The sequence below is a fragment of the Haliotis asinina genome, chromosome 7 (genome assembly GCF_037392515.1).
Source record: "Haliotis asinina isolate JCU_RB_2024 chromosome 7, JCU_Hal_asi_v2, whole genome shotgun sequence".
Classification (NCBI taxonomy): Eukaryota; Metazoa; Mollusca; class Gastropoda; order Lepetellida; family Haliotidae; genus Haliotis; species Haliotis asinina.
In genome coordinates this window covers 617536-632116 of record NC_090286.1, presented here as the reverse complement: position 1 = coordinate 632116, position 14581 = coordinate 617536, and the positions used below count along the sequence as shown (strand labels likewise).

General features: G+C 41.8%; 1 protein-coding gene across 2 annotated transcripts in view; it reads right to left on the bottom strand.

The window, feature by feature from the left end:
- The window catches only part of LOC137291766 (cytosolic carboxypeptidase-like protein 5), a 56144-nt gene that overhangs the window by 3356 nt on the left and 38207 nt on the right, over positions 1–14581 (bottom strand). The window contains exons 14-17 of one of the 2 annotated variants that reach the window (XM_067823282.1): positions 8623–8966; positions 8086–8282; positions 5123–5210; positions 1414–1432 (exon numbers count right to left, since the gene is read on the bottom strand). In XM_067823282.1, the coding sequence (XP_067679383.1) occupies positions 1414–1432; positions 5123–5210; positions 8086–8282; positions 8623–8966 (648 nt within the window). The remainder of the gene's footprint in view (positions 1–1413; positions 1433–5122; positions 5211–8085; positions 8283–8622; positions 8967–14581) is intronic. The other variant, XM_067823283.1, reaches the window with a different exon arrangement.

Here is a 14581-nt window from a genome sequence, read left to right as displayed (position 1 = left end):
GGAATATTGTATACAGAAAAACACAAACTGTACCAAATGGATGCTATAGCTCACCTGGAAAAATACCTGTCAGTTAGATGTTCCATGTGTGTCTATCAGATCTACCATATATATCTTGTGTTTTGTTTCATATACGTACCACAACCTTGCTAATCTTGTGTAAACAGGTCAATAAACCATAAAACAATACTTTTTCAGACAGATACGTCTGTAAGTGATTCTTTGACCATACCCCATTGCTGTGGTGTGTAACTGCCACATTTTCTAAATGAGGCATTTCCTATTGTATTGTGCATCTCTTTCATCTGTACATATGCCATTGCGGTCATTACCTTTAGCCTTATACAGTTGACACCATGCGTGTCCTTCCAATGTTCAAAGTCTGTCGATTAGATGTTGCTGATGCCTTGCAACATTTTACTTTTACAATATACAACTTCCACACATTAAGATTTTTTTACTGTAAAAAAATGTTTACAAATAAGATACCACTGACAGCTATTTTAAGCCCCTAGATCCCAAGGAACTATGTTACATGTGCATAAATGAAGACAATAAAGTGATGTTGGTCACTGATGCTGACAAACCTTGTGAAACCCACAGCACGGCTTTCACTAGAAGACTACAAGAAGAGAAGACTAGAAGACTGGGTCATCATGCCCCTTAAGAGTCAGTATCTGACTGTCAACTGCGAAGACAGCATGCCACACACTCACATGGACCTGAGGCCAAGGTGAGCCAACAGTTGTGTTATGAATTAAAATACGACACAGCAATAAAACACTAGGGGGAAATATACCACAAGGAGGCAAACCCATCCCACTGAACACTCGCTATATACAACATAGATTAGCTGACACCCTGAACACACGTGGTAGAGTCTTTACCCTGAACACACGTGGCAGAGTCTTTACCCTGAACACACGTGGCAGAGTCTTTACCCTGGACACACGTGGTAGAGTCTATAGTTGGGCCAACTCCCTGTGCTGCTCCAGTTTCACAGTTTCACATCTACAAGTCAGAACATCTTGCTCAATATCCCCACGCAGCAATGTTCCAGTGGAGTTCAAAGCTGATATTGATCACAAGTTTGACCAGAGCCATCACAAAAGAGAAAGAACCTAGTTCCAAAATCATTCATTGAATATTTCAATTAAACATTCATTCACAAAACAGATATTCAATCCAAATATTTGCTCACTTAATGTAGAAGATTTGGAGTAAAAAGGGTTTGAAAATGTTCATGGCACCAGATGATTCTGTGTGGCAGTGTAAGAACGTCACTGTACAGGTTGTTGGGTGGACTTGTAGCTAGGTATTAATGACAAAACAAGATAAAACTGTATACAAGGAGCAGCACAAATATGTCCCAGCTACATCAGCCTGCATCACAGCACACAACGGTATACCTACCATAGACAGGGTGACAATCCTGGCAAGCATACAGAAATATAACAATCACAGTCAGTCCTTTTGTAGCAGTGTTCATCTCACATGGATGGATGAAAATAATAATACTCATATCTATCAACCTTCCAGATTCTTGTTTCACAGTTAACTTTGTCCAGCTGCCACAATCAGGTAGCACAATAACAAATATTTCAGGGTTGAATGTCTGAAGGGCATTTGGTTGTCAGGGCTGATTTGGTTCCTCCAAAAAACTTAAAACTAAAGTTTACACAAACACATTTGCAAACAAAATAACATGAAATGAAACAACTTAGTCTAGTGTCATTTCCAAAGAATATAAAGAATTGGGTAGTACCTGCATTTATGAGCATGGCAAACAAAATGGTCTTGGTTGCTAAATATACACACAACATTAGCACATCGGGCCATGACATTGTATGTACTCACAGTGATGTTTTCAAAACTTTCAAAAACTATCAAGCTTACTGTATCAAGTCTTTGAAGGGCATTTAGAAGTGAAATGCATAAGAATGAAGATTATATGGATATCAACTTCTTTATATGAGAACACAACGTTTCGGAGTTAATGCTTACTCCTTCATCAGGTGATTGAGTATGGGGTACAGAGCTATTTTTATATGTACAGGTAAAGCAATAACAAAGTAACAAGTGGAATGACTTAACGAAAGCTGGAAGCCAGTATAAACAAGCGCTGATTGGAAACCGACAGTTATGATAACAATGAAAGAAGCCAATGGTAATACATTACAGATGATGGGATATGTTTGCATAACACAGGTAGGGGGTAAGGACGATGTACATGATAGGGGAAAAGGGTGGAAGCCAATGGTGGATGCCTCATGCAGTCATGTACATCAACCCTATCCCCAATCATGTGCTATGTAAACATCATCAACCATTGGCTTCCACCCTTTTCCCCTATCATGTACATCGTCCTTACCCCCTACCTGTGTTATGCAAACATATCCCATCATCTGTAATGTATTACCATTGGCTTCTATCATTGTTATCATAACTGTCGGGTTCCAATCAGCGCTTGTTTATACTGGCTTCCAGCTTTCGTTAAGTCATTCCACTTGTTACTTTGTTATTGCTTTACCTGTACATATAAAAATAGCTCTGTACCCCATACTCAATCACCTGATGAAGGAGTAAGCATTAACTCCGAAACGTTGTGTTCTCATATAAAGAAGTTGATATCCATATAATCTTCATTCTTAAGCTTACTGTAATCTACCAGTAACTCACTGACTTGTGTCATGGCGTAGTCACAAGCCACACATGCATGGAGACATCACATGACCATCAGGCAGCTAACAAACAACAATACATTCCTCCTTATGATGTCAGGTAATCTATAATGTACACACATGCATCTCACACAATCTACAATGAATGTGGATGCATGTCAAATACTTTACTATCTATGTGCAAGTTACAGCATGCGAGATAACCTCCAAGATACACATATATAACATTTCATCCACAGTTCATACATCATACATTGTACATCTGACATTTGATTCTGAACAAATTGCCTGACGCCGAAATGCCATAAGAATACGCTCCAGACGCTGCTGCCCTTGGTCAAGTGACGCTGTCTACTGGTAGGTACAAAGTATTTACATTTTCTTATATAGGTGGTTTTGAAAATGTATATTTTTATGTGTGAATGACTGTCAGTATACATTATTTTGAGCAAATCATTTACAAAACACAAGTGAGGCCTATTCAGTACTTTACTTAAAAATATCCTTTTATAAATGTAGCACATAACATGTACGAGAAAAGAATTGTTTTATTGTTTGAGATTCAAAGCTGAATATTTTAGTGATTTCAGTCCATGATTTGCTGTAACAGCATGCTGGCCACAAATACATACCAACAGACATTCTCAAGATCAGTTACAGGTTACAGACAGAATCCAGTGAAACTTCAACATGGAACAATCTCATGCAAAGCAGAGAAATGGCTGACTATGAAGCACCTGCTACAAGGCAAAAGTCTCTATTCTGTCATATAGTAGCACTAGCCACAGACACATGTCACATGACACATGACCAACTCTCACCAAATGTCAATCAATGGATGTGGATGAATCTAATCTGAAGCCTGACCACCCGCTTCAATTAGTAGCCTGGTGTCACAAGCATGGACTGCCAAAGACTAACTCTAGCCCTGATCTCCCAGGGTCACCAAGCACGTGCAAACATTCAACTTAAATAATATGAAGGAGAAAGTCCTACCACATTTCTTGCAAACTTTCCTGAAAACACACGTTGGTAAAACGTTTGTCATTTAATGATTTAGTAGCATATCATAGTAATTCTACATTTTTGTTTACACTATCAAATGAAGAAACAATCAACAATTATCTCAAATGCAGCATGAATATCCTGAGTCAGCTATTCTGTAAGAAGTCACAGCATAGGAATATGAAGCTGAAATTGTGAGAAAAAGAACGAAGTTGTATGCAAAGCACAACCAAACATTCATCTCTCCATACAACATGGCTGCCTAACATTTTAACTCTATGCTACCACCACCACCAAACATCTCTCTATACAACATGGCTGCCTTACAGTTTCCCTCTGTGCCCACCACCAACCTCCATCTTTCTATACAATATGGCTGCCTTACAGATTCATTCTACGCCCACAACTACAAAACCCCATCTCTCTATACAGCATGGCCGCCTTGCAGTTTCACTCTATGCCCACCACCACCACCAAACATCTCTCTATACAACGTGGCTGCCTTACAGTTTCACTCTATGCCCACCACCGACCCCCATCTTTCTATACAACATGGCTGCCTTACAGATTCATTCTACGCCCACAACTACAAATCCTCATCTCTCTATACAACATGGCCACCTTACAGTTTTACTCTATGCCCACAACCACAAAACCCCATCTCCCTATACAACATGGCCGCCTAACAGTTTCACTCTATGCCCACCACCACCATCCCCATCTCTCTATACAACATGGTCGCCTTACAGTTTCACTCTATGCCCCCCACCACCAACCCCACCTCTCTGTACAACATGGTTGCCTTACATTTTCACTCTATACCCACCAACACCAACCCCCACCTCTCTATACAACATGGCCACCTAACAGTTTCACTCTATACCCACCACCACCACCAACCCCCATCTCTCTATACAACATGGCCACCTAACAGTTTCACTTTTCACCCACCAACACCAACCCCCATCTCTCTATGCAAAATGGCTGTCTTATAGTTTCACCCTATGTCCACCACCAACAACCCCCATATCTCTATACAACATGGCCACCTAACACTTTCACTCACACTGCCACCATCAATTATTCAATCTTGGTAGTACTGGACTTTCAGTCACTAATCTCAGTCACTAACCTACCTCCTCAGCCTTTTATTACACCATGTTTTGTGAGGTCTTTGTTAAGGACTGAGTTGTGGGAAAGAGTAATTTTGATTACAATCCTTAGTGCCATTTACACCGTAATCTTTAAGGAGGACATGTCTGCAAAACTTGCAAGGTTAATGAGAGTTGGTCCACACAAAGTCTGTCAGTGAAACATGTCTGGGTGGAGGACTAGATACTAGCGACCACACAACTACAGCTGGTTATACAATATTAGCAGCCACACAATACAGCTGGTTACATGATACTAGCGGCAACTCAAATACCGCTGGTTACCTTGGTGACAGTTTCAGGGCAGCCCCCTCCAAGCCGCGGGCTGCTGCCGTTGCTGCTACATGTGATGTGTAGGGGACACTGTGATACTCTGTGGAGCGACAACACTGGGTCACATACACACATGCATACCACCTTCAACTTGTAGCAGAAAGCATGCACACAGTGACTTCTGTTGTTATATTAAAACTATTGCTAATACAGCTATAGTCACAAAAACATAATGTTCTCCAAGTATCTATCACCATGACAACTGTATTGTCCTGGGGCTCCTTTCACAAAGCAGCCTTTACTAAGGTTAATCTTAACTCCCATCCTTTACCATTGGACTATGGTTACCTTAGACTCAGATAACCTTACTGCTGTGTTAAAGGATGGGAGTTAAGGTTAACCTTAGTTAAGGTTGCTTTGTGAAAGGAGCCCCTGGTCACCATATGGAGAGGACAGCCTTACAGTGTTGTTTAGACAATATCACCATGACAGAGTAAAACCCTGATGTCTTCTGTTTATAACATAATATTATCCACCATGTAACTAACACCCTGGTGTATTTGGTTTATAACATTCATACACCATGTAACACCCTGGTGTCTTTAGTTCATAACATTCATACACCATGTAACACCATGGTGTCTTTAGTTCGTAACATTCATACACCATGTAACACTCTGGTATCTTTAGTTCATAACATTCATACACCATGTAACACCCTGGTGTCTTTAGTTTATAACATTCATACACCATGTAACACCCTGGTGTCTTTAGTTCACAACATTCATACACCATATAACACCCTGGTGTCTTCAGTTCATAACTTTCATACACCATGTAACACCCTGGTGTTTTCTGTTTACATTACAACAAACAAACACTGTAACTCCTTGGTGTCTTTGGTGTATAACATACAAGCACCTTGGAACATCCCTTTTATCTTCAGTTTATAACGTACAAACACTGTGTAACAGCCTGGTATCTACTGTCTAGGGAGTACCTTGGCATAGTCGTACTGGTCTGTCTAGGTAGAACCTGTGTATATTACTCAGTAAACACCCTGTTGTTGCTGAGGTGTAGCTGCCACACAAGGAGCACAGCAAGCCCATGTCAGATTCACACAGTAATGATGACAGAGATTCACAACAGCGATGATGTCGCCACGTGTATACAGCTAACTGTGGCTACAAGCAGGTGGGTGGGTGAGCTGGCTGTACCATACCTCAATCATCTAACACTGTCAGTTTATTGTGGGATGGCAGCCCAGTACGATGACAGGTTTAGACATCTATCACTGTGAGGAAATCTCCAAGCAGTATAGTGCCCACAATCCAAGCACTATAATCAGGGTGAATGAAGTATGTGTATCAGCAGAGAGTGATATGAGAGCGATATGAAGGAGACTTGTGTAGGTGTAAAACAAAGGAGACTTGACTGGCTTTGATTAGTTGAACTGTCATGTGTGAAGGTAGGTGTGGCCAATTGTGTTCTTCACCATGCTTTCTGCAGTCAGCAATATCACAAAGCCTCATGGTATAACACACCCAGTACAAACTGAGCCCAGAGCAGCGGCAAGCCGAGTACGACAGGTCAGAACAACAGTTCAGTACACTAGGGTTGATAGAGTGAGCAAGACAAAGATAGGGATGTGCCATGACAACATACTCTACATGTGGGTGGAGGAACACATTACACTTTGACTAAGTTAGCCATATCGCCTTCAGATAACCCAAACCGGTCACACTAAGAGCAGTGCCTGACAGCATTGGTACAATGACAATCCCTGAAACAGGTGAACATCACCATCCAAACTAAGTACAGCCACAGTCTATATGGGCAGCCAGTGTTTATGTAGACAAGTGGCAGTCTAAGTGTATCAGGGACAGAGGCAGTTATCAAAGGCACACAACTGTTGTATGGTGGTGACAAAGGGAGACAGGTGCTGTGTGGTGGTAATCAAAGGAAGATTGGAAGGAATGTGACACTCATCAAACAAGTCATGGCAGCAGTTCCGAGTGAAGCAAGATGAGCTAAACATTAGAACAAGAAGCACTGCAAATAACACATATCGCTCAATACTTTACTGGGTAATATATTCATAATGATGAACCACAAAGTTCCACCGCTCTGCTACTTTGATCTCAAAAGATGAGAGAAACCAGAGCAGTGATGTGGGCATCTCCGACAAACACATACCAAGACAAAGACAAACATGAAGACAAATGTAAAGACAAACATGAAGACAAACATGCAAACAAACATGGACAACACATCTGGCACAGGGACTGTAACAAATCATGCACCATGCTAAAAAATGGATAGCATGACAACTAGAAAGTCACGATGTGATGGCCATGCACCTACAGTCTGGAATGACGACACCATCACTGTTTGCAGACAGCAGATTCCTACACATGCCAGGACAGCCTAACATCTGGTTTACACATGCCACGACCTGACTAGCTGTTTTACACTTGCTCCACCCTTGCTATCTGGTTTACACCTGCCACACCCTGACCATCCTGGCCACACCTTGGCTATCTGGTTTACTCATGCCACACCCTGACTAGCTATTTTACACATGCTACACCCTTGCTATCTGGGTCACACCTGCTACACCTTGGCTATCCTGGCGAGCCATTTTACGCATACTACACCCTGGCTAGTCTACACATGCTACACCTTGGCTATTTGGCTCACACATGCCACATCCTGGATAGCCGTTTTGCACATGCTACACCCTCACTATCTGGTTTAAACATGCTACACCCTCGCTATCCTGGCCACACCTTGGCTAGCCGTTTTACACATACATACTACACCCTTGCTATCTGGTTTACACATGCCAAACCCCAACTATCTGGTTTATGCATGCTACTGGCTGTCCTGGCTACACTCTGGCTACACATGCCATATCTTGGCTACCTTGGCTACACATGCACATGGGTCTGTCTGTCATCTCTGTCAACCATTACCTTGTGCCCCATCATCTGAAGCAGGGCTTGCTGCTGTTGTCTGCCTGCGCTGTTTCCTACGCCGTCTCCGTCTCCGCTCTAAATCACTATCGGCACTCCCCTGCTTGTTAACAATACCTTTGGTCACGCCATTCTTAGGGCTTCGAGTTAAACTCTTTCGGCGCCCGAAGGTTGACCTCCTCCGTCGCGGAACCTCACTAAAAATAGAGGTTTAGTATTCATAATCACACAAGTTTCATAGTGGTATTATACAGACTTGGGATGTTACAAGCTCCTAAGTGGGACTTCTTACCACAATTTTCCTTGCAGCTGTTCATTGTTTTTACAGTTATATTTGCAGTAATATTTTGCTGGTCGTTTTATAGCAGGCTCAAGATGAGAAACATAAATAAATGCAGATAGAGTTACTTTGGAAACATGTCCAATCAACTCACCTCAGTATTTATCAGATAAATGGGCAGGAAAGGCATGGCTTTCATTCTAACTGGGGCTACCCTGAAATGCAAATGTTTGACAATTCTGACAAAATGGACTCACCCCTGACTGTCTGCTTCGACAACAGTACCCTGCAGTAAGGGAGCTGCATCTTTAGTGACAGTGGCCAAGTTCCCGTCAGGTGGCTGAACGATGTTCTCGGATTCCTTGGGACACACATTACCCCTGCCTGGCCTCATGGTGTTGTCAACCTCTGCTGGCTGAGATATCTCCCCTGGTGCTTTCTGCAGCCCCAGCTTGGTCCCTGCCTTATTGGCGCGGAGGTTGCCATGGGCTAGGAACTTAGAGTGTATGTCTATGCCCTGGGATGTCATGAGGTTGAGTTGAGATCTGTTTGTGGGGAGAGGGATCCGACTGGGAGATGCACCCTTCTTAGCTAGAGCCATCTGAAACCATGACATCCTTGTTACAATATAGCAGTAGACAGTGCGAATATACGTCAGCACTAACAGGCAGATATACTTTACATCCTCAAGTTTATCATGCAGCTAATTTACTAATGTAACAAAATATTTTTTGTTTGGGGAAAATGTAATTTTCCGAATAAAATTGATATTTCATACTTATCCTGACTCCTGCTTATTTGCTTGTCTCTTTTTTCTATCAGGAAATTCCTTGAAGTTCTTTTCTTCAAAAGAGGACATAACATCATACTCACCCATGAGTACCCTCCCTTTCCTCCATATTTTGGCACCAATACTGGTCACATGACCGGCCATATTTGTCACTCTCTCCATAATTTTGGCAGCCCAAACACAAGGATTTGCAGGGAAATCCAAGTGACATGAAGGGGGAGTTCGGATGGTTGACCTCAAGGGTCAGGATAATTATAAAATATCAGTCTTATTTAGAAAAGTCCATATTTTTGCTTTCAATAAAAACACAAGTGTTCAGATAAACTGGGCACGACCGTATCTATAGCTACAGCATATATATATACTTATTGCTAGATGTGTTCATCTGCTAAGTTACAATCACATATTATCTAACTATGGACAAGGTTTCTGATCACTTATGCTCGTCTGTGTCGATGTGCACATGGACTCTCAACCAATCACCTCATTAGTGAAGGTATCAGCAATTAATGTGATAACAGTGAGCTATTTTTAGCCATTAACTACCATTAACTATTGCTCTACAACAAGAGGACTGATTTGGTGAATGCCTGAGATGTCCTATGGTGCAACGTCTCTGAGATAGTGATTTACAAACATCGAGTCTGATTTCCTAAAATAGCCCTCCATGACCAACTTCTATGCAAAGCAAGCACAGATGCCAGAGCTCTCATTTAACATGGATTAGACGTTCGTGGTGGCTCAAGTCCTGCTGCTTTATATGCACATAAAATAACAGTTGTCATCCAGACTGCTTAAATTTCCGGCTCCTGGTCTGTGTTCGTTTTAAATAAATCTTGAGAGCTCTAACTGGACATAGAGATAAATTGTGTATTGTGTGGTCCAAGCACTTTAGATAAAGCCGGGATGTGAAATTGTCTATCAGGTTGTCCTGGCAATTGATTTTTAGCAATGACATCCCAACGAAATCCCAGGTCTACCATGTCACGATTTGTGGAGTCAAAGCGAGTCCATGCAAAATCCAATGCATGAAATTTCTAACATCCAAGCTGCCGTGGCTAAGGCAAGTAAAAATACTGTCTTTTATGTCAAATCTTTTGTGTCTAAAGTTCAAAGGATGCCTGATCTAATCGTTCATATTCCTCACAAGTGAGGTGTTGTAAAACAACATTAAGATCCCAATCTGGGGCTTTGAATTTCTGTTGTTGATCCTCCAATTTGAATGAGCGCAGTAACACCAGTAATTCAGGTGTTTTGGTCAGTTTGAGGCCTGATTTCATAAACATAACTGTACGAAGTGCAGATAGATAAGTGAACAGAGTCGATCCCTCTGCTTTGCATAAGCTTCAAATCGTTTCCATTTGCAAAAGTAACTGCTTTTGACGCCCTTTTGGAATATCCCTGTTTTTTAAACATGTTTTGATACAATCCATATGTATAATTGGAATATTCCTGTGCGCTTGTTTGGTGTACAGATATACTAACAGGTTCCTCCAATCTGGATCTTTCATTGTTAGATTTCCGAGTTCCTGAATGAGTACCATTGTTGCTGGCGTGACCAAGGTCATGGTAATGTTGTTGTCTGAGTTGTGTCAGTACTTGAGGTATTAATACCAGAAATGGGAACGCATATGCATTCAGGTCTTCCCAAGAGATGCTAAGGGCAACTGTTGCCCCTGCTTTATCTGATTGTTGAACTGAGTTGCAAGAAGAGTGGAGATCCTGTTGTTCGAGTGATGAGCTGAAACACTTCTCGGAGCAGCATCCATTCTGTTTGAGATGGTAGAATCAAATGAAAGAGAACGTCTGCAAGAATGTTCTTTGCTCTTGGAATGTGGCATGCTTTTATGTAACTATGTGACTATGTTGAATAGTTGAAATGTCAGCTGAAGCAGGTTTAACGATCTTGTTGATCATTGTTTGTCTATGCAATATGCCACTGTTCAGAAGGGATGCATGCACACAGACATGAGTGTTGCAGTCCAACTTTGATAAATAACTTCCTGTGCAGATGTTCGATTCCTGAGTCCACCATGGTTTCATGGTTTCAGATTCTCTGGTAACTGTATTGGGTTCACACTGGTCAGATGTATATTCACAAACTGTTGAAGGGGCCTTAATTGTAACCTCCCTCTCCATGTCATGTCCTGGGCTGAGGTTAGCAGTCGTAGAAAGCATTGTAGAAATCTGTGTGCAAACGTTGTAATGGACATAGTTATAATCTTCCTCTAGGATCAAATGCTGCACTGAGGTAAATAGACCGAGAAGACACTGCCACTGTCGTAGTGGTATCGGAGAGAGTAGAACTTGCTTCATCTTCCTTAGAATGTAGAACTTGTGTCACATGCAACTCTGACTTCATATGTACGCCGTGCTCGTTGCTGCAGGAATGTTTCAGTCGGCTGAATATTCATGAAGACAGTCAGTGAGGTAGTACAAACAGGTACACACTTCATCTATAATGAAGATGGTAATACTGGAATCTCAACAATATGCTGTGATGATGCGTCATTCTTCATCCTTAGATTGCCAATACTGTGATAAACAACGTTGAATCTCCTGTTAGAAGACCTCTAAGCCCCAGGAAGATAATCATCTGTTGCTGCAAACTTCCAGATAAACAACGTTGAATCTCCTGTTAGAAGACCTCTAAGCTCCAGGAAGATAATCATCTGTTGCTGCAAACTTCCAGATAAACAACGTTGAATCTCCTGTAAGAAGACCTCTAAGCCCCAGGAAGATAATCATCTGTTGCTGCAAACTTCCAGATAAACAACGTTGAATCTCCTGTTAGAAGACCTCTAAGCCCCAGGAAGATAATCATCTGTTGCTGCAAACTTCCAGATAAACAACGTTGAATCTCCTGTTAGAAGACCTCTAAGCCCCAGGAAGATAATCATCTGTTGCTGCAAACTTCCAGATAAACAACGTTGAATCTCCTGTTAGAAGACCTCTAAGCCCCAGGAAGATAATCATCTGTTGCTGCAAACTTCCAGATAAACAACGTTGAATCTCCTGTTAGAAGACCTCTAAGCCCCAGGAAGATAATCATCTGTTGCTGCAAACTTCCAGATAAACAACGTTGAATCTCCTGTTAGAAGACCTCTAAGCCCCAGGAAGATAATCATCTGTTGCTGCAAACTTCCAGATAAACAACGTTGAATCTCCTGTAAGAAGACCTCTAAGCCCCAGGAAGATAATCATCTGTTGCTGCAAACTTCCAGATAAACAACGTTGAATCTCCTGTTAGAAGACCTCTAAGCCCCAGGAAGATAATCAGATGATGCTGCAAACTTCCAGATAAACAACGTTGAATCTCCTGTTAGAAGACCTCTAAGCCCCAGGAAGATAATCATCTGTTGCTGCAAACTTCCAGATAAACAACGTTGAATGTCCTGTTAGAAGACCTCTAAGCCCCAGGAAGATAATCATCTGATGCTGCAAACTTCCAGATAAACAACATTGAATCTCCTGTTAGAAGACCTCTAAGCCCCAGGAAGATAATCATCTGTTGCTGCAAACTTCCAGATAAACAACGTTGAATCTCCTGTAAGAAGACCTCTAAGCCCCAGGAAGATAATCATCTGTTGCTGCAAACTTCCAGATAAACAACGTTGAATCTCCTGTTAGAAGACCTCTAAGCTCCAGGAAGATAATCATCTGTTGCTGCAAACTTCCAGATAAACAACGTTGAATCTCCTGTAAGAAGACCTCTAAGCCCCAGGAAGATAATCATCTGTTGCTGCAAACTTCCAGATAAACAACGTTGAATCTCCTGTTAGAAGACCTCTAAGCCCCAGGAAGATAATCATCTGTTGCTGCAAACTTCCAGATAAACAACGTTGAATCTCCTGTAAGAAGACCTCTAAGCCCCAGGAAGATAATCATCTGTTGCTGCAAACTTCCAGATAAACAACGTTGAATCTCCTGTTAGAAGACCTCTAAGCCCCAGGAAGATAATCAGATGATGCTGCAAACTTCCAGATAAACAACGTTGAATCTCCTGTTAGAAGACCTCTAAGCCCCAGGAAGATAATCATCTGTTGCTGCAAACTTCCAGATAAACAACGTTGAATGTCCTGTTAGAAGACCTCTAAGCCCCAGGAAGATAATCATCTGATGCTGCAAACTTCCAGATAAACAACATTGAATCTCCTGTTAGAAGACCTCTAAGCCCCAGGAAGATAATCATCTGTTGCTGCAAACTTCCAGATAAACAACGTTGAATCTCCTGTTAGAAGACCTCTAAGCCCCAGGAAGATAATCATCTGTTGCTGCAAACTTCCAGATAAACAACGTTGAATCTCCTGTTAGAAGACCTATAAGCCCCAGGAAGATAATCATCTGTTGCTGCAAACTTCCAGATAAACAACGTTGAATCTCCTGTTAGAAGACCTCTAAGTCCCAGGAAGATAATCAGATGATGCTGCAAACTTCCAGATAAACAACGTTGAATCTCCTGTTAGAAGACCTCTAAGCCCCAGGAAGATAATCAGATGATGCTGCAAACTTCCAGATAAACAACGTTGAATCTCCTGTTAGAAGACCTCTAAGCCCCAGGAAGATAATCATCTGTTGCTGCAAACTTCCAGATAAACAACGTTGAATCTCCTGTTAGAAGACCTCTAAGCCCCAGGAAGATAATCAGATGATGCTGCAAACTTCCAGATAAACAACGTTGAATCTCCTGTTAGAAGACCTCTAAGCCCCAGGAAGATAATCATCTGTTGCTGCAAACTTCCAGATAAACAACGTTGAATCTCCCGTTAGAAGACCTCTAAGCCCCAGGAAGATAATCAGATGATGCTGCAGACACCTATCTGGGTCATGAATGAAGTCTTTCTAACGTTGGAAGCGTTGTTTACATCAGAAGACGACTTCCTGACGAGAACAATATGGCTGCATTCTGTAGTCTCTCGAGGACCTATCAGATTCCAGATGTGACGGCATCAGTGTTGCAGTTGCAGGATGATTATTTTGAAATATCTGTGTGTACTTGGTGAAGGTGGCAATACCCTCGCTAACATTCCGGTTTGTCCGTAACTTCAGTGTTCAGCTTCTCCCGGAGATACACAAGTGAGCACATGTATAGACCACCGAGTAGAAGCATGCGAAACCTGCTGCTGCTTAATACTGATGTAGGTAGACAGTCCTCCTGGTAGTTGTGGTGTTGTTCTTCAACTGAAGATAACACTATCGTTATCTTACACAGATGTTGTGAAGTAATTTCCACACTTCCTTCACGCTGATATAACAGGTTGACTGTGATAACCGGGTTCCATGACATACAGTGCATAATGATCATGATTCTTGGTTCTTTAAAGCATGTGCACATGTTCCTATGAAGCATGTAAATCTGCATTCAACAGTGATGATGGCCCATACCTCAAACCGTAGTGGCCTGATGAAGCATGCAGGAAACTCCT